Source organism: Pongo abelii, chromosome 9 (genome assembly GCF_028885655.2).
Source record: "Pongo abelii isolate AG06213 chromosome 9, NHGRI_mPonAbe1-v2.0_pri, whole genome shotgun sequence".
Classification (NCBI taxonomy): Eukaryota; Metazoa; Chordata; class Mammalia; order Primates; family Hominidae; genus Pongo; species Pongo abelii.
The window spans coordinates 69226227-69252263 of NC_071994.2; the positions used below are offsets into that span (position 1 = coordinate 69226227).

Below are 26037 nucleotides of genomic sequence, written 5' to 3' on the forward strand. Positions count from 1 at the left end.
GATTGGGCCCTGCCTGGTGGCTTGGCATTGCGACCTTGCAGTCTGAAGAAGGCAATTCAAATCAATCAAACATCAACTAGCCCCTCGAAGGCTGATGCAGGGCTGCAGTGGCCTTAGTGGGGGTCAGATGCATGGCTGCTCTCAGGGAGCTTTTGGTCTGGCAAGGGAGATAGGAAGAAATAATGACCGTATCCTACATTAAGGTGTTGGTGTTACAACACAGGTTTACAATGTGCTGGGGGCAAGGGGACACAGAAAAGAGGCAGTCAATGGAAGTCCCTAGAAGGGGGGAGATAAGGTTAGGACAAGCCTTCCCAAGAGTAGAAAAGGATGATGGTTGTATTGGGCCCTGAAAGATGAATAGGATTTTGATAAGCTGATAACAAAGGAAGAGGGAAACTTAACAGTTACTGAGATTCTACAATTGACCAGGCACTGTGCTAGGGTCTTTTACCAAAGGGCCTTACAGAGAGAGAGGATGACATGAGCAAAGTTATGCAGACATGAGAGTACATGCCCAATGCACTTGAAAACCAAGGTGCAAACCAGCATGGCAGCATTCAACCAATAGGTGAATGGTTCGGTGTGGCAGAAAATGGGCCTAGAAAGTTAAGGCAGGGCCAGATCATATGTCATCCTGAACATCAAGCTAGGACGTTTGCAATTATCCTATAATTTGGAAATATCCTATAGACTGTGTTCTAAGGATGTGGTTCCCAATGGGGGACCACTAGAGGGTTTTAAGCCAAGAATAATCTGCCCAGATGTAACCTTTAGAAAGAAATAACTGGGAGCAGAATGGAGGATTGCGGGAGAAAGGCTAGTGGTATGGAAAACTGCTAGACAGCTATGGGTAAAGTCCAGGACAAAGATGAGCCAGCCCTAAAACAGAGTCAAGTGCCATTTTGAAGCTGTGGGTAGACATCATGGCAAGATGGTAGCATAAGTATGGGTGGCCAGATAAAGCCCTCTGTAATTCCCATTTAAATAACTGCAGAATATACAAAGACCATTGCACCACTGTTGATGATTGAGATAAATAGGCTTACAATGTCTGAAAAAAAATGTAGGTCAACCACTAGTAAAATTAAAAGCAATGTCTATTTTCCAAATCACTGCTGAAAATAATAGCAAATCATTTCCACACACACAAACACACAAAAGCATAATCTACAGGAAACATAAAATGCATAGGGCATAAAACAAAGTAATAGGAATAAAACCAGATAGAATGGTTATGAGGCGAATGTAACTAGAGAACCTGTGAGCCTGGATCATACACAGCTATCATTTGTTGAGTGCATGCTCTATGCCAGGTGCTCCTCTGTGTGTTTCATAAAGACAAATATGGCAATGGGAGGATGAGATAGGATGCTCCCAGTCTAGGCTCCACTTGGGGCTCCAAATGGACAGATACCACATTCCAAAGTGAAGTGGGATACACCTCTTGGAAAAGAGGTGGCGAAAACCTGGGTCCGTGCCATTAGCTGACACCCATCTCTAATACATACAAAATGGGAGAGAAGTTGAAAAAAGGTTGTTGTAGATTTAGAATGAATTTCAGAGACAGGCTTTGGGGTCCAATGATCCCAAATAAATGGGAGGGGTACAGGGTGCTATCACCTTCACCTCAAAGCCAGACAGTGGGGCCTTGAGGAGACCCCTAAGTCAGTTGATATGTGGCCACGATGGTCTTGGTGCCACACTGGACAAATCCAAAGAGCAGCAAGAGTGCTACTGCTTCAGGATCAGCCTGTGCTCCCTGGTTTGCAGGGCAAAGCACACATGAGTGTCTCTTGTGGACAGAGGTGGGACCCAGCAAGAGAGCCAGATGTACTGTCTTAGATCCAGGACAAGAGGGCTCCTCCAAGGGAGGAGGTGACACTGAGGGAGACCAGGTTTCCCAGAGCCTGAGAAAGAAACCATAGGATCGGTTATAAGGAGAAAGTATCACCCTCATCAAGGAAGGTGCAGGATGAGACTCCAGCGATGGGGTGGTCTCCACCAACCCACAAAAACAGCCCAGTGAGAGAAAGGGCCCAGAGAACAACGGGACACCAACTCATCAGAGTACAGTCGTTAAAGACCTTTCCCACCTATCTCCTCTCCTCCCTCCCTGCCCCTCCACCTTGAACCCTGGAAAGGGTCAGGACTGTCATGTGCAAGGTCCCCACAGGCAGCTGGCCTACAGCAGACTGTGCTGGGAAAGAGATGGTGTAACTGACGTTTCAAGATTTTTTTTTTTAATTACAGCAGACAGGATGCATTAATTACTGACAAGACAACCTCTGGTTACCTGGAAATGGCCAGAAAAGTCATGGGACTTACCCTAAATTTAATATAATTTTAGAAGGGAAAACAGCCCTATAGAATAAATTTAAAGAGACTGTGGGAGATAAAAATAAAGTTTGCTTTATGATTACATCTCATGAGTCATGCCTATGCCTATTCAAGTTAACAATTACACATGACTTCTCCCATTTAATCCTCAGAGCAACACTACAAGGTAGGTACTATTATAATCCTCATTTTACAGATGAAGCAACAAAAAGGTTATATATAATCTGCTGAAAGTCACACTGATAAGAAGTGATAGAGTTCAAATTCAGATTCAGGCAGATGAGCATTGTAGAGCCTAGAGAACTACCTTCCTCCAGAGAAAACCAGATGATGGGCGCCTTAGCCCTTTGACTCATTAATTCCTGTTCTAGAAAACTAGTCAAAGGAAATTGAAAATGAAGTCAAAAGTTTATATACAAGGTACTGATGGAAACTTTATCGCTAATAGGGGAAATTGGCTGGGGGAAGATAAAATGTCTACTAATTAGGACTCCATTAAATAAATAATTCAATGTTCACAGGATGGATCACTAAGCATCCTTTATGGGGAATTTTTGTTTTTATGAGAAAGGGTTGGCCTGGCACAGTGGCTCCCGCCTGTAATCCCAGCACTTTGGGAGGCTGAGGCGGGTGGATCACATGAGGCCAGGAGTTCAAGAGCAGCCTGGGCAACATGGCAAACCCCGTCTCTACTAAAATTACAAAAATTAGCTGGGCGTGGTGGTGGGCACCTGTAATCCCAGCTACTTGGGAGGCTGAGGCAGGAGAATCACTTGAACCTGGGAGGCGGAGGTTGTAGTTAGCCAAGATTGTGCCACTGCACTCCAGTCTGGGTGACAGAGCGAGACTCCGTCTCAAAAAAAAAAAAAAAAAAAAAAAAGAGATGAGGTCTCACTCTATCACCCAGGCTGGAGTATAAGTGGTGCTATTGTAGCTCACTGCAGCCTTGAACTCCTGGGCTCAAGTGATCCTCCTGCCTCAGTCTCTGGAGTAGCTGGGACTACAGGTGTGAACCACCACACCTGGCTAATTTTAAAAAATCTTTTGTAGAGATTGACTATTGCTATGCCTCCCAGGCTGGTCTTGGACTCCTCGGTCAAACAACCCTCCTGCCTCAGCCTCCCACAGCACTAGGATTACAGGTGTGAGCCATCGCACCCAGCCTTATAGAGAATTTTTAATGACAAAGTAATGGATTTATGAGATGGAATACGGTATTTTAGGCAAGTATAATGCTCTGTAAAAAGCCCCACCAGCTGACACATATGTGGTTTCATACAAAGATGCCTAGAGTGACAGACACAGTCCAGTGTCTCAGCTTTGCCACCCTAGGGGCCACTTCCTCCATTCCAGGTGGCCCCTTCTTCCAGGTGTTTGAACCTCCTCTTAGCTCCAGCTTTGGCCCCTAAGACCTCCTAGTGACCCCTGAACAGCACAGACAACATCCCCACCCCCAATGTTAGAGAAGACAGACAATAAACACACACTATTGGTACAAAATAGATTTGGTTAAAAAAAAATTTTTATATATATATATAATAACACCTTACAAGTTGACATATCCTCAGTCGCCTAGTGTAATATGGTGTGTCACTAAGACAATAGCCAAGTGGCTGCAAGAAACACCTGCAATTCTTAGCCTGGTTATTTATCTTGGAAGGGAGCAGAGGAAGTGCAGGAAGGATGCGGAACCGTAATACCTGCTCTTTACCCATTCTGAGGCATTTGCTGAGTGCTTCCTAGGCAGGGAGACCCAGGGCTGGAGGACAGGGTCCCTGACCCGGGGAAGCTTCTGTTCCCAGCAAGTCCTCTTGCCCACTTGCCTAGGGGGCATCTAAGCCCAGCTCTCTGGGGAGCACAGGCTGAGATTATAAATAGCAAGAGTGGTTCTGAGGCTGAGCGCTCAGGCCCCTGTGCTCAGCCTCCAGGAGGGGTTTGTTTCACCAGCATTATTGGATTTGCAGATAGGCAACAAGGAATTAAGCTGATCAGGAAGAGAGGGAGAGAGCTTTCATTTATTCATAAATGCAGAATTTATCTAGCAGAGCCCTCTCCTTTGTCAAACAAGAGCCATTTCCTTTATATCCTCCAGCAAAGAACATTTTATTTTGTAACCTTTCAGAAAAGCCTATGAGTTTGTGTTTTTGACCTGTTTTTCTCCCTGCTCTAAGAAAACCATGATTATTTAAAATGTGAAATGCATATTAACCAATCTTATTCTGAATTCACAAACCAATCTCTCCACCAAGAGGAATCATTCCCTGAAGTGCAATTTCAACTATTTGAAAAGTTTATTACTCCCAACACACCACCTTTTTGCTCCATGGCCCTTCCCTTTTGCTGCTGCTGATTCTAAATATCAGACTCTAGAGCCACCACTGAGGAAGCAGAGTCCCAAAAAAGGTAGTGCTGTGGGATTGGAGTCAAGCTGTGGGCTCAGTTTTCCAGACTCTGAAGTGGGAATAAAAGTTCCAAGACCTATGGAGGCAGCAGCTATAGAGGAAAGAACACCAGTGCCAGGTTCCAATCCTGGCTAAGCTGCTAATGTGCTGTGTGACCTTAAATGAGGATGTCCCCTCTCTGTGTTTCATGAAAGAAAGTGGGACTATCTCTAAGGCTCCTTTTAGCACTAAATGTTCTCTGATATTTTGACTCTTTAAAGCAGGGCTGTTAGGAGACAAAAGAAGATGATTATAGTTTACTCAACTCTGAAATAAGGTGTGAATTCTCGCTTTATTGTTTTTTGTGTTAGCATTCTTGTATTTTATATAAGAAACACAGCTGTGAAAACACATAAGACTTAGGGGAGCTGAATTCTTATCCTCTCTGCTGCTAACTCACTGGGTGACCAGAGACCACTCTCCCCAGGCTCGCCTCAGTTTTCTCATCTGTTAATTGGAGACAACGTATGCCTTGCCTACTGCATATAGTGTGTGAGGATGAACTGAGAAGGGACGTGTGTCTGTGAATGCTGTGCTGGAAGTCCAAAGCACCACGGAGATGGGACAACATTTAGTACTTAGAGCTCCCACTCACTGAGCCCTCACACAGGGCCAGCACTGTGCTAAGTGCTCACTTGTATTGTCTCATTGATTGCTGGCAGCTCCCCGAGGAGCTATTATACAGAAGAGGAGCTATTATACAGAAGGAAGCAGAAGCACTGTGGGTGGTCACAGCAGCAAGGATTTACTCAGCCTCGCCAAGCCTGTGCCATGGGGCCTCTGCCGCCCACCGCAGATGAGGGTGAGAACAGGTGGTCCCACCACTGCTGCCCTGCCTAGGCTCTAGGAGGGAGGAAGGGAAGGAAGGGAGACGGTCCCTTCCCCCTCCGCATCTCCAAGCTGAGCTCTGGCCTGGAGGAGGCGATGCGTGAAGACTCCTTTTAGGCTTCCTCAGGTGAGATCATGCCCAGGGGTGGTGGGGCTGTGGGGCAGTACCCACCTCTGCCTCCTTTCCCCTCTGCATCCTTTGCATCGCTGTGTCTCTCTCCCGACTCCTGGTCCGATCACAGCCCACCTGCTCTCCATGTCTGTGTGTCTGCTGAGCTGTCACCACCCTCTCCGCTGCTTCAGAGTGGCCCCTTCCTGTACCTCCACCCTGAGGCAGGCACAGGTGGGAGCTCTGAGGATGGGGGCTCAGCTTAGCAGGACGAGGCCCTGGGATTCTGAGCTGGACATCTCATGCCAGGTGGCCCTGTCCCAGCCCTTACACTTCTGAGGATTTCTGGGGTCTCCCTGGAGACAGGCAAGTTGGGTTGGCCCTCAGATGGACTTCAGAGGTCTCCCTTCCCCAGTGGGAGGGGCCTCGGGCCACTGTGTGTTCGTCTAGCTCAGGTCATCCTCTGCTTGGCCCCAGCCTCCCGGCCCTGAACCGAACACACCCCAGCTCTCTCTGTCATGCTGTGGCTCCCCATATCTGCACCTCAGCCTGCCTATTCTGAACTGTGTTCCACCCCATCCTCCTGGCTCTGACAGACAACTGAAGCAGTTTGGTGAAGGACATGAATCTCATATAAAACTTCCCTTGCTCCTTACAGGTGACGAGACATTTGCTGATGTTGTAGGCCCATGTTCTCACTTGATCTAAAAACACCATTAGTGTCTTGGATGTCAGGAATCCCGAGTCTAGGCCTAAGTCCCCAGCCTCCTATATGACCATAAAGAAGTGCCTTCCCAATTTTCTTGGCCTTAGTGTGGCAGTGTATAAGATGAGGGGGTTGGATTAGATAAGGTCTAAGGCACCCAACATCACTAGAGCTCCATTATCACGGGCCCCATCTGAAAATTTATGTTAAAAGGATACACATTTCTCACCTCCCACTCCCACTTCCCTGGGAGAGCAGTGTAGAGAACACTCAGGCTAGACTTACCCCTGTGAAAAAGGCATGGTGAGCACAGACCCACCCCTCACCCAGTCACACACCCAGAAGACAGATGGCAGCACAGGATGCACTCCGTAAGTGGTGCATTTTTCACCTCTCCGTGAAAAAGAGTCGAGGTGATGAGTGCTTAGGAACAATTCGAACATGCTCTGCCATGAACCACCTGTATGCCTTGGGCTGTCCTGGGGACTTAATAGTTAATACATGTAAACCACTTAAAACAGGCAGTAAGAGTTAGCTGTGGTTACATAATGATCAGCACCCCCTTTCCCTCCAGCCCTCCTGCAGTCTGTTCTCACATGGCAGTGAGAGTGATTTTTTCATAATGCAAATCTATCCTTGCACCTGCTGCTTCAAATCCTTCACTCACTTCCCTTGCTCACAGACCAAAATTTTAAAAAGTTCCTACGAAGCAATGAACTTTTTAAAGTAGCTACACTGGTCTGTAGCTATACTGGTATGCTTTTAGAGAAGCCAGGCTTTCTCCACCTTTGCAGACTTTTGGGTCTGGAATCCACTTCCCATCCCTGCCCCGCAGGCCAAAGCCCTATGGCTGAGACTGAAGTTATGGTTCAGTGGGGACCGAGGAGGGCTCAACTACTTGTATTTCTTTAAAGTTCCTGAGGGGGGCATTGATGAACAGTCATTAGTCTACTATGTTAGAAAGGACTCATGGTTTATATTATTACAAATGATTACTGTACTGGACCTGAGAAAATGTAAGGGAATCAACAAGACAACCCCCAGAATCAGAAAGTTCAGTAAAGTTGCCAGATAAAAAGATGGAAAAATAGCCAAGAACATTTCTATAAAAAAATTATCATTTGCAAAATGAAAATGAAAAAGATCTCATTTACAGTGGTACAAGACTACATATGAAAAGTTTTAAAATAATACCAATGAGACTGATTTGTGATTCATATAAAGAAAATTATAAAATGCAATTGAGATTTATAAAAAGAACTTGAAGAAATGGAGATTCCTAAAGTATTTCTGTATGGTAGGAAGACTATTTCAAAGACAGTCATTCTTCCTAAATGAGACTTCATTTAGTTCAAAGCAAAATTCCAAGGGGATTCTGAAACTTGATAATATACAGAGATTTTTTATGCTTCCCTGTAGTGATGATTTAAGGAAAGGAGGGCGAGCCCCAAGATGGTTTGTGAACGTGGGTTCTGTGATAAGAAAGCCAGTGTGGCCATGTCGCCTTGCTGGCTAGTGTCGATCAGCAACACCACCTCCATCGTCCCGTTAGAGCATGCCCACATGGTGCGGGCATCCTGCCCCACATCCCAGGATGGCAGATTAGTGGGCAGCAGTGAGAGTTTGGGGTAGTCAGGGTGTTGGTGCCCCCACTATTCTCTTTTTTGCCTATTTCTCTCAATCAATGGCTGTTTTTACCATTTTCAGAGCCATGAATTAAGAGTGCCCAATTCAGCTGACCTGTGTGGATGCCCATGATTAAGGCAGACTGGGATAAGCTACTCGTCTGCCCCTAATTCCTCTAGATAACCCAGGTATAGACTATCTGGAAGGAAAAAACAAAAACAAACAAAACAGGTAAGAAAAGCAAAGACATTTCTGATAACGGCTAATGAGAGGAGCACCAATCCCATTAGATATGAAAATACACAGCTGCAACAACTGAAGCAGTGTGACGATGGACAGGAATGTCATGTGAAACGTCAATGGAAGAAAACAAGCAACCCAGAAATATACTCTAAGAACTTAATTTCTCTACAAGAATTTAGGGTTAATTACCCCCCCCACAAAGAATACAAAGAATACTAAATTTAAAAATTAGAGTGTAAAATCATTATGACAAAAGTGTAAAATAAAGTGTCCTGTGGTTATCTCGAAGGGGACAAAGAGAGGTTCCAGAGCTATGAGACTGGGCTGATTTTCAGCATAAGCAATTGTTGTTATTGTAGTAGGTGGTTTGTGTAGAGAAAAAGCAAAGAAAAGATGGAATGGTTCAGCAAAGCAGAAAGTACACTGGGCTAGAAGCCAGGGGTCTGAATTCTAACCACAACTCTTCCCTGCGGAGTGATCGTGGGCTAGCTCTTTCTCATTTCTGGGCCTCACTCCAACATTTCAAAGATAAAGAATTAACACAGATGACCTGCAGCGGCCCTTCCTGCTCAGCCTTCTGGGATTCAACGATCATTCCCCATATGTGGTTTCTACAGCAGGACTCGATGGGAGTGCAGAAAGAAACTCAGATCTTTCCTGCCCCAAATCGCGGAGTGACCTCGTAGGCCGGCCCTGTTCATTTCAGTACTGAGGCTCGCACTGCACCCAGCCCCGTCAGTCACGGGGACCCAGAGATGACTAACACAGGGCACTGGCCTGTGAAGATCATGGGTTACTGGAGGACACAGATGGACACAGATAACAAACAATAATCCCAGGCGGTATGAAGTCAACCCAGCCAGAAGTGAAGACCCGTGGGGGCACAGCAGAGAGAGCCAGAGGAGTCTGGCAGGGGACCAGGCAGGGCTTTGCAGCAGAGACGGCCTTTGAGGCTGGATATTAAAGGATACAGAGCTCACAGAGCTCAGTAAAGGTAGACGGGGTGAGGAAGCCACGGGAGTTAGGAAAGCATTGGGGTGGATGGCCTGCCTGGCTGTAACACGCGGGGAGTGAGTAGGGGGAAGAAGGGTCTTGGAGAGGTTATATGGGACTGGGGAAGTTGGTCTGGAACAGGGCCAGGCTGCCTGTAAACAATGGGAAATCGCAGAGGTGCAGGGGTGTGGTGGCACTGAGGAAGTGATCCTGCCTGTGAGGGAGGGGATCATAAGCAGCCCTGGCAGCAGAGTCTGTGGCGAAGCCAGAGGGAATTAGAGATAACAGTGAGCAGGCTCTTCAATAGTCCAGGGCAGAGCTGGATGCGGCCCAGGAGGGGCCTGAGGTGAGTGGTACAGCTGAGGCAAGCCCATGGGACCCGAGGCAGGACAGCACAGCGGCAGGAAAAGCACAACTGAGACCAGACAGCCTGGGCTCTTCGTCTGGGCTCTGCCTAACTGTGTAACCTGAGGCTGTTTAACGATTTCTGCCTCAGTTTTCTTATCTGCAAACAAGTGGAATGGTTTTTAGGGATGTCAGGGGATTCCATGATTTAATAAATAAAAGCTTTTAGCATGGTGCCTGCACTAAGTGCTCTATTCGTGGTGGCGATGACGATAGAAGAGCTGCATGTTGGAGGAAGAGGGGTCTGGACAGTGGCTCCTCAGGGAACCCAGTGGGAATAGCAGGTTTGAGAAGGGGTTGGGCATTGTGAGTTACTGTTCAGATGTGCCAGGTTTGAGTGTCTGCAGGTCACCCCATTGCAAGTGACTGGAAAAGTGCATCTGGAGCTTAGAGAGAGGATGTGTGAGGAGAGGGAAATTCAGGGAACCCTGAGCCCGGGAGGAGGCTGAGGCAGAGGCTCAGGGGAAGGTGCAGACTAAGGGAGAGGAGGGCTGACAGCAAAGACTTGAGTGTGTGGCTGTGGAATCCAGCATAGAAGCTCTGTGAGGACAGGGGTTTTCACTGTTTTGCTCCCTGCTGTATCCCCAGTGCCTAGTACAGTGCCTGGAAGAAAACAGGAGTTCAATAAATATTTGTTGAGTGAATACATGAGGAGAATTTTTCCTGTCATTCACTCTAAGTATTTTGTTAGGCACAAAATAGTAACAGTAGCTAACGTTTATTAAATGCTTACCCTGTGCCAGGCACCATGCTAAAAGCATATAGGGTCCCATTTAATCTTTATGACAGCCTGGAGAGAGGGTACTATTATTATTATTTCCAATTTATAGATTAGGAAGCAGGTCTCAAAAGGTAAAACAACCGGCTGAGTTCACACACCTCGTGAGGAGCAGAGCCAGGGGCCAAACCTGGGGCTGCAGGACTCCCTGTGGGTGCTCTCCTAGACCCTGACTCAGCAAGAAAGGAAACTGGGAGCAACAATGCCCTGTGCCGGCTCTCATATGCTCAGTAAAGAGGGACTATTTTTAAATCTTGCTGGAGGAGGTGGGGAGCCAGAAGAATGAGCTGGAGAAGCTGGACCTCGGTGGTGTCAGACTTATGGAGTGAGGCCATTCACAGACCAGTATTTGGTGAGGCCAGACGGTGGAGGAATGGGAGCAGATCAGGAGCCGGGAGTGGAGCTGCCTGGAGTGGGAGAGACAGGATGGAGGTCAGAAACTTACTGAGAGGAAGGAGCTCCATCTGTACACGGTGATGGCTGTGTGTGTGAATGTGTGTGCATTTGGGGGAGGTAATGGGCTGCAAAGGTTATCCAGAGGATTGAGGCAGGTCCAGAAAGATCCAGGGTTGTCCCAGGGTGACAAGGACTAGTGGTCATTTGCAAAGTGCAGGGACTGCACGCCTGGTAGGCTGTTCGTGCAGGTCTTGTCACAACTCTTCAACCTGCTTCCATAACCAGTGCTGAAGTCCTCAAACACCCGCAGTTATTACACCTCTCCTAGACGTGAGCTCTGAAGAGGGCATGAGGAGTTAGACAGGCTAGGCTTGCCCCAGATCTCCAGCTCGCAGGCGACAGATTGGGATTCAGAACCCTGGACTCCTCTAGCTGCCGAGCAGTGCTGCACCAAGCAGGGTGGCTGCCCAGGGAAGTCTGAGGCAGCTTCAGCCTCTCTCTCTCCAGGTTGTCTGGACCCTCTGCACAGCCCTGCTGCCTCCAGAGAACGAGGTTCATCACTCAGTCCCCTGTGAACAGTAACTGGCTGGGACTGGGATCCGGGTCAGGGCATAGGCTGTGGAGCTGTACAGGGGCTGAACCCAGGGCCAGCTCCCTCTGGACTGCACGGAGTTGCTTTCGCCACCATCCTCACTCATTCCTGACTCATGCCAGGTCCTTCCAATTCCCTTCACCTCCATGCTGCCTGCCTCTGGTAATGCTCCTGCAGGGGAAAAGGCTGTCATGCTGTGTGCCAAGCGGAACCTCATGTCCAGCGTCTGAGCAGACCTGTTGGTTCTGGACACTCTCAGAACACCCTGGGCTAGAGGAGAGAACTGCAGAGTACCCATTCTTCCCCTGGCAGTACGCTTGGAGCCCCCACAGCTTCAGGGTCCCTCAGGGCAGCCTCCCCCTGGGCCCCTTCCTTCTCGGCCAACTCTGGGGTGACATGATTAGCTACCGCCCAAGCACTGACCACCATGCACAACCTATTTCATGTCTGACCAACCCCAGGCTGGACTCTGAGCTCACAGAAACCCTTCACAGTGATATGACTCTGAGGGCAAGAGGAGTGTCTGCAACCACAGAATCCACGCTGTCATGTATGTGTGGACCTCCTACTATGTGCAGGAGTGGTGCTAGGGGCTTCCCATGCATTGTCACAAGGCCACACACAACTTATTTTTCAGATAAGGAAATCGAGGCTCAGAAACTTGCCAGGGTTTAACCATTCCACTTCACCAAATTCATCATTACCCTTGGGTCAGATAAACCCTGAAGCAGAGCTGCTCTTCTAGCTCTGCTCCTAGGCTTACCAGAGGGCATGCTGCACCTTCCTTTATCCTCCACCACGTCTAGAGTGGAGGCCTATTTGGGCCCACAGATACGCTCAACTCTGCTCTAGGTACTAAAAGAGGCAAATGGAAGGAAACTGACATTTGTTAACAACTATTCTTGCTGAGTGCTGTCATGTATTATTTTCTCATTCAATCTTCTTAACTGCCCTATAAGGCAGGTACGACTATCCCCATTTTAGAGAAAAGAAAGTGAGGCTCAAGAACTGAGGTCACACAGTAAGGTATAGGTCTACCTGAATCTAAGACTCACACGAAACCACTTCTTAACTCTGTGTCACTCCCATTGTGGAACCTGGGGCACACGCCATGTCTCCTCTGTCCATTACCACCTGCTCCAGCACCACCAATGCCCTGGCCCCATGAGGAGCAGGCCAGGAATGAGAGGGAAAGGGAGTCTGCTTCCTTCCCAAAGCCTGGAGGACCTTAGTGGGCCCAAGACACCTGCTACCCCAGCAACATGCACACTTCCTCCTTAGCCTGATGGTCATGATCCTGGCTTGGCCTCTGCAGAGAGGGGCCCTTCTCAAGTCCAGGTGTGGTCTGGAATGATGATCCCCCGGCCAGCTTCCACCAATTCTCCTCCAAGAGGCTGGACCTTGCTACCTATATTACACATTGGCCCTGTGTCCTCTCATCCCCTAGCATCCTGTTTCAACATGGAGAGGCCCCCTGGGACTCCAAGACCTCCTTTGGTTGCACAAATCACTCTTCTGCTCCTACCAACAATATCTTTGAGTATCCATAGCTGTCTATTTGTTCCCAAGTTTGCGGAGTCCTTTGATACCACGATTTAAATTGCTGACTTCAAATCCTATGCTAGTTCCTCCTGCCCCACCAGCCATGTCTGCCCTGACTTACTCTCCTCCCTCATCTGGCCTGTTTGCTCTGAGATCCCAGGAGGCCTTGTGGCCCTGTCTGCAACAGCCATGGCACCTAGTTTCTATCACTGGGTTTCATCCCCCTGACCCTCACTGTCTCTGCCTTGAGTTCCTGGTATCACTGAGGAGCTCCCTGTCATTATCTGCAGGCCACAGTCGTCGACCCCACTTACGTCAATGTTCCCTAACACCCTCCTTTTCCACAACTCCCCATGCTTAGACCTCAGCCAAGACACGAGGGCCCAGACCCCAACAAATGTTACTGATCTTACCCAGCCAGGCCTCTCTAACCACCATCAGAGCCCTGGTTTTACAGGCACTGGGTAAACTCTTGGTGAAGCTCCTGGATGGTCATTAGGATCAACAGGCAAGTGTACTACAAGCCCCAAATCTGGTTTATCCCCATGACCACAGCCACAAGCATAACATGGTAATCTATGTACCCAGAAGGCCACATCTGGGGTAAGAGGCTGTGCAGCCTGTCCAGTGGAGCTCAGGCACAGTCCCTCAAGGTGGGGACAAGCATGGGGCCATGGGTTCTCCTTCTCTCCTTCAACTCAGTCTTCTCCCTGGGGCAAGTGATGCTGTTTTAAAACCATATTCATTGTTCAGCCTCAGAGCGTTGGAAACTACGGCCCTGATGTACATTCTGGCCTATTGCTGGGAGACTGAGAACTGAGTAAGTCTGAAAACTCAGAGCTATCCATTTTCCAGTCCTGATCCAACTCTTAGACTCAGAACCGATCCTGCCATATCCCTGTGGGACAAATGATGCCCATCAGGTTCTCAAAGTCCTTCAGAGAATGTCCAATGTCACCAATCATTGAAACAACGGCATTAAAACAACTTGCCACACCACTCCTAACCAAAATCACAAAATGAGAAAAAAGAAAATAAATAAAACAGCTACAAATAAATAAAAATGATGAACCTTTATACTGGAGGGCTGTGGGGACAGCTATACATAATTGGTGTCACAGTAAATGGGCTCAATATTTCTGGAGAACCATCTAGTAATATGTGACAAGAACTATAAAATTGTTCATGCCCTTTAACCTAGTAGTTCCACTTGGGGAATGCTTCCCAGTAAAATACTAAGAAAGTAATTTGTACAGAGATATTCATAGCCATGGTATTTATAATAGCAAGAAATTGGAAGGAGCCCAAAGGTTCAGCACTTGGGGATTGACTAAGCAAATTGGGTCGAGTGAACACTCCCGGATGCTTTACAGCCAGGAGGTGTGGACATGTGCAGTCTGGGGCGAAATGAATGTGCATCCTTGGGCCAGCAAGACGGGAAACAAACCGAATCAGATGGCCTCTGACTCCAGCTTCAACCATGGAAGCAAACGTGCAGTCTGCTACTTCATGCTGCCTTTATGTTAATTCAGTTAAGTCAGTAAACTTCATGTCAATTATGAGGGTTTTAAAGGTCATTTATTTTACTTTCTTTTTCTAAAGGTCATTTTGAATTAACTGAATTCTTTTTTAAGAAGACATTTAAAATGCTAACAAGGAACTCCGTGGAGGAGATTTCATAACTGTCCTTGTGTGCGCTCATCTCCCGGGAGTCCTTTCTGACATCTCATCTCTCTTTCCTCGTGTCTATGCAGGAGGACCTGGGCTCACCCACATGGCTGGACAGGGGCTGCTGTGGACCGAAGGCGCTGGGCCCTGAGACAGATGTGAGGGTCCCTGGCCTCAGCAGGCCCAGACACTGTGATGGGGCAGTCCCTGGCCCTGATTCTCTGTCGCACCCCTTCCTGAGCCTTCCTTCCTCTGGGGCCCACTCTGTGCTCCATGCTTTCTCCTGTGCCTCAGGAAAAGGTTACTGAAGATTATGTCGGCCTCTCCTTCCCATGAGAGTGCAGATGACCTGAACACCTTCCAGAGACAACATCTGAGTGTCTAAGGTGGCCCTGTAGGCAGGGCCTGGGCTTCCTGGCCCTGGGTAGGTGTCCCCCAAGAGCAGTGGTTTCCTCCCCCAGCTGCAGCCTGTCAGAATCACCCAGGGAGCTTTCTAAAATAAAGATTCCTGGGCCCTGCCCTAGAGTCCCTATGGGCAGAGCCTGGGAATGTGCATTTTAAAAATATTCCTAGGGCTTCTCATGATGCAAACCAGTGTTCTAGAGCCTTTGATGCCTAAGAAAGAAGGTTGTGAGCCTGCTTTCTTTTCTTGGAGTCTTGGGTTCAAAAGGCTCTTATCATGAGCCAGCAGCCATGGTAGAAACTGCAACCCCTCATGTGTACACACACACACACACACACACACACACAGCCGTCAGAGGAAGGCCCTGCCCAGTAGCCTAGAGCATCTGGGAGAGCCCTCCACAGGCCCCTGACAGCGCCTGGCTCCCTAGCTGCCTAGAGGCCAAGAGCCAGCCTCCGCCTCAGCCCAGGCATGTGTATCTCCCCCGGACTGCAACCTCCCAAGCTTTCTGGGTTCCCCACGTCCTGTGGCAGGGTCTCCTGCTGCAGGAGCTCTTGGTCCATGCCCGCGGTCCCAGGTGGGGCAGTGGGGGCCTGCGGCCCCACCTGCCCAGGCCATACTTACGGAGTCATTTTATAAAGCTGCGTCCTCCTCTCAAACAGCGACCCTCCCCAGGCCCAGGTCCAAACCCCTGCCACTGGTGTGGCCTGGGCAGACTCCGTCTCACCGCCCCCCGTCTCCAGGACGCTCTTCAGCTTCACATTGGCGCTTGAGTCCCCCAGCCTGTTGTCAGGAAACACCGAGAGTCGTCACCCTGCCCCACCAACCACCCTGCCGAGTGAGAATGGGCTGAAGCCTCCGTAGTCCTGGGGAAGCGAGAACAGAGGAAGACGAGCAGGGAGGAACTCCAGGGGTGGGGTCTCTTCCCAGCAGTTTTGGAGCAACTTTCTGAGCCCTATCTGGGATGTTGAGGAGGTGACAGGGAGGGGGTCACTTCTACTGGGCCCCCCTCCAAACTGTTCCTGAAGTAGCAAGAGAGCTGGGAGACCTTGGAGTTCCCCAAAAGCACTATCTCCAAGCCTGGGATCCTGGGGCCCAGTGTGGCTTTATTTGGGGATCTGGATCTCTTAGGGGGTAGGGGCAGCAGCAGGAGGCAGGACAACTTCCAGGTGATAGGAGGGTCCAGTGTATGCAGGGACATGAGTGTGGGCTAAAGGGGCACAGAGCAAACTAGGAAGATCTCTGTCCCCTCTGAGCCGACTGTCCTCGTCCTACTCTTGCACCCCAGGATCCCAGGGCAAGGGGTGTGCAAAGCTGCCCCTCCCCAACTCCTAGGCCTTGCTCTGAGGGATGGGCAGGGGAGCCAGGTATTAACTTATTTGGGATCTGAGGCCACGCACACTTGAAGGGCCTGGTTTTCCCTGTAGAGGCACCCCAGGGTGTTTCCACCCCTATCCTGAGGCCAGCTCTCTCATCCTCCCTCCCCACAGCACACGCCCCCACACACTGGTCTAGGCCCAGGCTTGCCTCAGTTTACTGAGAGTGCCCAGCTGTCAGCAAGGTTTGAGGGAAGCTCTGTAGGGCTGAAGGGAAGCCAGGACACTACCCACTGAGTCCTCCCCCACACAGGTGGCATCGTCACTGATGCCAGGCCCAAGGAAGGATGAAATGTGTTTTGTCCTGTTCAGAGACTCTTTGCATTTGTAGAGATAATGGACAGAGAGCATCAAGGAACGAGGGGGCTGACCTGTGGCTTCACAGCCCTGGGGCAGCAGAGAAGGGCCAGGGCCACACAGGCCCCAACCTGGGGCACCCTGATGGCTGGGGCTGGGGATGAGCCAGCCAGCAGGCGGGGGCAAACTGAGCGGCATCCACTGATGAAATCACCCGCAGCTAGGCAGAGCCCAGGCCTACATAAGCGTGGACATAACCATGACTCTGCTGTGTGGGTGGCAGGCAGGGAGTTCACACAGTGTCTGTAATGATGATGCTTGGTTTTCTCAGTGTGTGTTATTCCTCAGACTCCATCAGCTTCTATGTTGGCAAGGATTCACAGACCCCAAATACGTACAACAGTATAAGGGATCCTCTGGCCCAGTAGTTATCAGTTGGAAAACATCCTTTCATGAAGAGGCTAACAGAAAACATAAACGCAAGTGGCTCTGGATGAAGCTGGGGACAGGGTGGGACTAGAGTTCCACATTCTCAGTCTCTCCCTCCCCATCACCCTCAACTCCTGCTTCCTGGAGATGCTTCTGGGTGACCCTGGGGCTCCAAATGTCATTTGAAAATCACTGGTATGGTCCAGCTTTCTTATTTTCAGATGAAGAAGCTGAGGCCCAGAGTGGGTAGAGATCTGCCAAAGGTCACACAGCAAGTTGGTAGCAGAGCCAGGGCTGGAGCTAGAACTGAGGCCCCATGACTCCTAACCACTGTGGCCTCCAGCTCCTAAGTCAGAGGTGGCCAGCAACCCCACCCATGGTTCTGACCTCCTCCAACCTTCTCCTGCCCACTCGCTGGCTTTCCTGCACAGAGGGACCTGGCATCTGGCACCCCTTCCAGAAACAAGGTCCAGACAGGCCTGAGTTCTTGGCCCTTCAGCACTAGATCTAGACCCTTGTGACTGTGTTCTCCACAGGTGACCTCTTCACTCTCTTGGCTTTCCCACCTACCCATGGGGCTCCCAAATCTACTTCCTGATGGCTCCCCTGAGCCCCAAATGCCTCTGGGCCCCTCCAGGGACACCTCTAAGTCTCCAGGTTCAAAGCAACTCACCTTACTCCAGACCTGCTCTTTCTCCTGTTTTCTGGCAATGTGCATAGTCCTGCCATTCACTCAGTCATCACCCCAGAAACCCAGGCCCCACCCTAACCCTCTTCATCTCGCCTGCAGCTCCACCCATGAAGCACTCCTATCGGTCCCCTCCCCTGTCCCCAGTGCCTCTGCCCGGATTGAGGCCTCACATGTCCCCAGCCTCCTTCTGGTCTCCTTGACTGCAGTTCTGCCTGCTCCAGGAACATTACACTTTTAAAAGCCAACCTGAGCATGTCACTTGTCTGCTGACAAGGCTCTTTCCACTGCTCCTCGTTCCAAAGGATACAAACCAAGCTCTTCCATGAGGCTTACGAGGCTGCAAGACCTGCCCCCGACCCCTCTCCTGCCTTGCTCTGCTGTCTCCCCTCCAGGCTGGCCTTGCTCCAGCCACTCCTAAACTCCCGGCAGATCTCCCCACAGAACTTCTTTCTCGTCTCCTGCCTCAGCACACACCCTCTGGTCTCCTCAGATCAAGGCTTTTCCAAGCGTGCTTTGGGTACCTGCTTCACCATCCGCTAGCATACTGTTGACTCCTGGGCACCACCCTGCCCAGACCTGCCAAAAGAGAATCTCTGCATTGTTAAACACAAATCTGTGGATGCCGCACACTAAATGTTGAGAGGCACTGTTCCACTGAGCAGCTCCTCTTGTCCCAGCCTCCCTCCTGCCTCAGCTGGGCAATTTCTTCCTTTTTGCCCCTGTACTCTCCAGGGTGTAACTAACTGTGACTGGATGCCTCCTCTGCTGGGCTATGAGCTCCATACAGGCAGTGACCATGTCTTCTTCCTCTGACCTGTAAATCCCTGAGCCTGGTACAGAGAAGGGATCAATGAACGGGACCTCCAGCTGAGCCCCAGTGCCCCTGGCCAGGAGGAGGTCAAGCTGATCTAGTGACAAGCCATAGCTTGTCTGGAAACGTGAGACACTGCTCCCAGGGTCTCTGCAAGTTACATCTGTCCCTCCACCCGACCCTACCTCACCCTCTGCACAGTAAGGAGACATGTTGGGACTATGTGTAATGGAGGGCCTATGGGGTGTTAACAGTGACATTTAACAACAAGCTCTCCAGAAAATGTCTGCATGCATAGACTCAATAAGTTTATTATAAATTTTACTGACACAAAGGATGTATAGCACATAATTTACAAATACTAATGAAATATCCAATATTCTTTATTGTAAATTCCATATAGCCAGATGATTGTCCCAGAAATCAACCCATTCAATGAGTTTCGCCTAACTCTTTATCTGTAGCCAACCTACGGTTGCAATGACAGATTACTGTAGTTCCAACTTAATGTTGCTTGATATTTTCATTTATGTTAACAGGTAAGTTGAAAGTGAAACAACAAAGACATGTCAGAACTTCACTCCTTCACTGGTAGTCGGAGTGACTTCTTTGCTGAATAGGTTAATAGTTTGTGAATACTGGAAAAATCTTTGTTTTCTGCTATTCACCATGGAGCAGCTATAAACATGATACCCTTTAAAATTTAATCTGCATTAGTAGTATTTTTTCCCATCACTTTCTTAGGTCTAAACAATCAACAAAACAATAAACCAGGTCTTAATGTGCAGCACCTGTTGACTCCCCTGGTCTAGCCACCCTCGCCATGGCCAATCTGTGATGTGACTGAGCGTAGAGGTAGGAGGAGATGCTCAGCAGTGCACGGTCACGTGGCAGTTCCACCCCGCAGATACAAGAGACAGGCGCAGGGAAAGGCAGTAAAATGAATACGAACTGGTGAGTTTTCACTATATTACCTTTGTAAACATAACTTGTTTAATGTTAAATTTATACCGCTTCTCTTTTTTTTTTTTTTTTTTTTTAATTTTTGAGAGAGAGGATCTTGCTCTGTAGCCTAGGCTGGAGTGCAGTGGTGTGATCTCGGCTCACTGTGGCCTTGACCTCCTAGGCTCAAGTGATCCTCCCACCTCAGCCTCCTGAGTAGCTGGGACTACAGGCATGTACCACCATGCCTGGCTAATTTTTGTATTTTTTTGTAGAGATGGGGGGATCTCACCATGTTGCCCAGGCTGGTCTCGAACTCCTGGCCTCAAGCAATCCTCCTGCCTCGGCCTCCCAAAGTGCTGGTGCGGCAGGCCAGGTGTCACTAACACAGGCCTCCATAACAACTGTTTCAGTACTGACTGAGTGGTTAAGTTAAATATTAAAAGCTGACAGAACCAGTGCCCTTATACAAAGGCTGGAATGTAACAAAAGCCCACCAAGAGTTTTGCCTAGGCCTTTCCTGGGCCTTAAAGCATGACAAAATAATGAAGGAATTCTTAACAGGCCCCGTTTAAGGTTAAACAAGTTTTACTGAGGGGAAGAAACTCCCCAGGCCTCCACAAATAAGTTTTATTGGAGGTCTGAAGGAACCCCCCAAACTTCCGTGACTTAGCAGGGGAGAAGATAAGGGTAATTACCCCTGGCACCTGGACCCATCTAGATTAAGTAAATTTACTGAGGCCCCAGAGGAAGGTCTTCAGGACTGAAATCTTAGTTATAGATTAAAAGAAGTTAATCACTTATGTCTTTAGATGAATGCACACTTACACATAGACATATAATTTAGAAGGTATATAAGCTCTGGAAAACTTTGTAATTTTGAGTTGGTCCGGCAATAATTTCCAGGCCTTCTCCCTGTAACCGGTTACAGAAATAAAAACTCCCTTCTCTCCCAGTTCATCTGCATCTCGTTATTGGGCCTTGAGAATAAGCAGCCGACCCTCAGTTTGGTCCAGGAACACTGGGATTACAGGCGCGAGTCACCATGCCTGGCCAGTTTGATTATTAATAACAGCTATGTTTAGCAACTGGCTTACAAACATTTTCCTTTATTGCGCAATTGATTCTCATGAGCTGTTTGTGGGCCAGTTCCAGGATAGTCACCCTAAAGAACTGAATGGGACCCCCCATTACTGCCATTACCCAGAGGGCCAGTCCCCTCCCCAGCCCTCTAGAGCCTAGCTTGTGAGCTGCCAGATCTGGGATCCTGAGAGTCTAACAGACCCTGCTGTGTGATCCAGCCAGCTTGTTTCCACTCTGTGGGCCTCAGGTTCCTCAACTTTGAGGGGGAAAATGGTGCCTCCTAACTCGTGAGGTGTGGAGAGAATGAAACACCCACTTGCCCTTCCCCCACACACTTGGCCTACATACTGTAGTTCATTCCCATCACTGCCCCCACACCTTACTTGAGACACACCATGCGCTTGTTTTGGGGACATGCCTGCACACCCCTCACCCGCCCAAACCACATCACACACAATAACATGTCACCCCATATACCACTCAGAGACAAGCTGACCTGTAGACAGCTGCCTCCCACACATCACCTCAGACACTCCACAGACAGATTTTCCTCCAGCTCTACCTCACACACAGCCTACCTACATACCCAAACCACACCCAACAAAGGCTTCCATGTGCATATGTACCCGAAATTCCTTCGTGTACTTTGTACTCACGTGTACTGAGCCAAATACCTTTTCCCTCCCCCCAGGCATTTCACAGAAATGGATGCCTCACCCTGCCCGCCACAACCCACTGACACTCCAGACGTCCCCCCCGCCTCCCCCTGCCAGCACGAGCATGCGCACCACACACATGTGCCCATCATTTATTTATACTTCTCTCCAAACTCACAGCTCACAGCACACACTCATGCCACCCCCACGCACAGGCATTCCCATATGGCCCTCACACACTCAAGGCTTTCCCATATGGCCGCACATTCCAGGACAGGAGACCCCAGCCAGCCCTCTGAGCCCATGCCCTGGATTAAGGAGAGTGAGGGGCATCCTAGTAGCATGAGGTGGGAAAGCTAGGGTGCACTTCCTCGTGGTAACAGCTTGCTTCCCTGGAGGTCAGGCCCTGGCTTGAGGTGCAGGGAGGACTTCAGAGAACTGAGAAGGCATAGGACAGAACTGCTGGCTAAACACCTCTGTGTCCTCCAGACCCAGCCTCAGGCAGCCCCAGCAGCCAGCTCCTTCCTGCTCTCCCCAGCACCCCCAACCCAAATAAGGACACCCATCTGCTTCTGGAAGCTCCTCCCATGCCCTGTGAGAGCGGGACTCTTGGGGGCTTAAGGGCCTTGCCCAGGCTGCAGTGAACACTGAGCCCAGGCTCCCCTGTCACAGGGAGGGATCAAAAGGCACAGGGCCCTGAGCGGAGGGGCTAGTGGGAAGGTGAGCAGGGAGGCCAGGGATCCCGCTTCCAACTCCACAGGTGCTGTCAGGACTCCAAGGGGGTGCCCCTTTCCTATGCCTTGCCAGACTGAGGCAGTGGCAGAGGCACACACTGTCCTTAGCTGTCCCAATCCTCAGCTCCACCTGAAGGTTGGACCCTATCCTGTCCCCCAGTCATCATCCTGTACTCTTGCACTGTCCTTGCCCTCACCCCCAGCCCATCAGCAGCAGAGCTGAGTCCTGGGGTGAGGGGCCTCTGTCTGTCTGCTCCCATCACCCAGCATCTGTGTGGCCAGGGTAAGGGCCTCCCTCCTGGACCACCCCATCATCTGAGCAAGGAGGAGCCAGTGTGCAGCAGATGCTAAGTGGGCTCTGGGGCCCATGATGGGCAGATGCCAGCACATCTGTTTAGGTGGTCCCAGCACAGTCTAAGAGCAGCCTCAGGCCAGACCAGGTCCTGATGGGCACAGGGAAGCCATCTCAGGGGTACACCCCTTCTTACAGCGCCACCCAGCAATAATCCAGAGTAATGGCTGAGGCCTTAGAGAGCAATGATGAGGTATGCGCCACCCACTTCAGAAAGCTCACTCACTATCTTGCATTCTCCTCCCACCTCTCTCTCTCTCACACATGCACACACACAGGCCACTCCAGACTGATCCCACCAGGATGGTGCAGCCTGTCCTCTCTAGACTCTACATCCTGGTCCTTGCAGAAGATGCTGCCTTCAGATTTCCATGGCAACAGCAGACAGCTGCCCTGACTGATTGCACCACTGCACTCCAGCCTGGGAGACAGAGCAAGACTCCGTCTCAAATAAAAAAAAAGGTCCTATTCACACAAGCAATAGAAAAAATAACCTATCTAGGGAAACTTCACAAGAAATGCCTTGGACATACATGAAAACAAACTACAATTCTATTAATAATAAAGCAAATTACAAAATTTTACTTATATTAACACCCTTGATAAAAGGAGATGCATCCCCTGTTCCTGTATGGAACTGCAATTTTATCAAATAAATTGACAGGTGTGATCCTGTTCTAATCATAAATGCAGTAGAATTTTTTTTCAACTGGACAAATTTATTCCAAAATTCATCTGGAAAAATAAGCCAATTTTCCAAGTTAGCCAAGACAATTTTGTAACTGCAAAATAATGAGGAGGCGTTTGCCATGCCAGTTATCAAACTGTGCTATGAATCTCCAATAAATCATCTGTACTAGGAATCTGTACCAAAAACAGTGGTATCGACATGAGAATGACCAATGGACCAATGCACTACAGAAATAGTACCATGTGTATAAAGGAAACTGGTTTACAATAAAGATGGCCTTTCAAAACACTGAAGAAACATTGGATTATTTAGTAAGTGGCTTAGAAATCAACTTGCTATCCATTTGGGGCAAATAAAGTTATATCCCTATTTTACATCACATACAAAAACAAATAACAGAGGATTAAAGGTTTATTATAAAAAAGAACACTGTAAGTAGAACGTGTTAGAGAGTATTCTTCTAGTCAAGTGCAGGGAGTGGGGGAGCTTTTCTAAGCATGTTCCTAAATCCAGAAGCCATAAAAGTTTATTAGGTAAAAATCACCATCTTCTATATGGCAAGAGACACTGTAATTGAAGTGAGTGCCAAGCTGGCGAATATGCAGTGAGGGTGGCCCTTCAGATACTGTGGGGAGAGAGTGGATTGATAACCTTTCTGGAAAGAAATGTGATAATATGAATGTATCAAAGAACTTTAAAGAGATTTGTTCTTTTTGAGCCATTAATTTCATTTCTCTGAAGCTATTCTAAGAAAGTGATCACAAGAGTACAGAGATTTATGTACAAATATATTCATCATTGAGAATTTAGAAATTATGGAAATAACCAAAATAAAGGAATGATTAAATTTCAACAAATCCATAAAAGAGCTATTATATAGTCATTAAAAACAGTATTTGTCCAATAATATTTAACAATATGGGAAAATGTTACATGAAAAATTTAGATGACAAAACAGTTTACACAACGTCATTAGGATATAGGCACACACAAACATATGTAATTGCCACTTGTGAAGAAACTCATACTGCACATTTTTTTCAGATAACACCCGAGATCATTTTCAAAGTAGCACCTAAGAATTTAAGCCCATTTTTTTCAGTAACAAAGAGCAAAACACAAAACAAATAAAAGAAACAACTTCATTTTCAGCATCCGCTCTGAGATGCTCACAACTCCACTCCCCGGGCTCCCCTCCTGACGGTTCCCAGTGGAACAACTGGTCCTGGCCATTAGCTACTTGAAAGCTTCCTATCTCACCTTGACTTTAAGCTTTCCCTCTGTTTTAATGTCCTACTAGTCTTTCTTTGGAGAATATGTGTGCAATTGTCTCATAAGATTACATCCCCCAAAAGGATGCAATTTTATTGTGGAACCAGTAAAAGTTAAGAGGTTAGCGAAAGCATAGGAAAAAAGAGCTAAGAGACAGAAGAGCAGAAAACACATTTTCTTTAATATCTTCTAGTTAGATGTCACTTATTTTTAAGATGATAGACTTCACTGAAGGGAAAAATAAAATAGCACTTTAACCAGGCCGTTTTATTTATGGAAAGCTTTTTGGCCTTATTCACTTTTTAAAAAAAAAAGAATTAAGGATTACCAGGAGTGGGTGCATAAGTAAAAGATTAAAAAGAAATACATGAATGAAAAGATGCTCAACTTCATTATTCACCAGGAAAATGTAAAGTAAAACCACAAGACCACATGCAACATACTCACCAGAACAGCTAAAATAGAAAGACAGCAAAGACCAAGTGTTGGTGGAGATATGGGACAACTGGGATTCATATATTCCTGGTGAAAGTGTACTGGTACAATTCTGGAAAACTTTGGCAGCATCCACTAGAATGGAACATAAGATTCAGCAGTTCCACTCCTAGGTACACACCTCATGGAAACACAGACACATGCACCAAAAGATATGTACAAGAATGCTTATAGCAGCACTATTCGTAATTGCCAAATACTTCAAACTTTCCAAATGTCCATGAACAGTAGAATGCATATACAAACTACAACAGTCACACAATTGAATACTATACAGCAATAATAAATGAACTACTGTATAACTACATGCCTGACATACATGCATCTTGCAAATTAATATTGAACAAAATAAACCAGCCTCAAAGAGTAGATAATCAATTATCCCACTTATATAAATGTCAAACACAGGCAAAATTAATCTATGATGTTGAGAGTCGGGATCACTACTTTGGGAGGGTGCATTTATCAGAAAAGGGCTCAACATGGGCTTCTAGGGGGCTGGCAAATGTTGTGTTTCTTGGTCTGGGTAGTGTTAACATGACTGTCTGTGTTCAGCTGTGCAAATTCATCATAAACTGTCCACTTATAATTTGTGTATTTCCATGTATACTATATATACCTCAATTAAAAATTTAAAGATGAAAATTAATAAAAATGTCAGTAGGAATTACCTCTGGGTGTTGGAACTATAGGTCGTCTTATTTTTCTTCCTTATATTGTTTTATGTATTCCAAATCTACTACAATGAATATGTAGTGATTACATACATATTTTATTATGGTTATATAATAAAATTACATAATAAAATTATACAACAATAAAATTACACAATAAAATTAATGTGATTTTATTTTATATGTATGTATGTGTGTGTGTGTGTGTGTGTATATATATATATACACCACATAATGCCACCATGGTTCTAAAAGGTGCTGTGAAGGTGGCCTGGGAAATAAGCCACTTCTTTTCCTGAGGAGTATCCATTGTCTCTTTCCTGGGCCTCGGCCAGTGGTTCTCAAATCTGCCTGGACATCAGAATCACCTGGAGATCTACTTAAAATTCAGTTCTTGGGCCCTACTCTCAGTGACTCTGATTTAGTTGGTCTAGGATGGCCTCCAATATGGCACCTTTCAAGTT

At 47.9% G+C, this 26037-nt stretch overlaps 1 protein-coding gene across 2 annotated transcripts in view; it reads right to left on the minus strand.

Annotated features, from left to right (window-relative positions):
- Nucleotides 1-16749: 16749 nt before the first annotated feature.
- The window catches only part of LOC129048698 (homeobox protein ARX-like), a 39835-nt gene continuing 30547 nt past the window's right edge, over nucleotides 16750-26037 (minus strand). For both annotated transcript variants that reach the window (XR_008511256.1, XM_063711281.1), the window contains one exon: nucleotides 16750-17204. Coding sequence is in view for 1 of the 2 variants with exons in the window: in XM_063711281.1 (XP_063567351.1) it covers nucleotides 17175-17204 (30 nt within the window). In the remaining variant the exon portion in view is untranslated. The remainder of the gene's footprint in view (nucleotides 17205-26037) is intronic.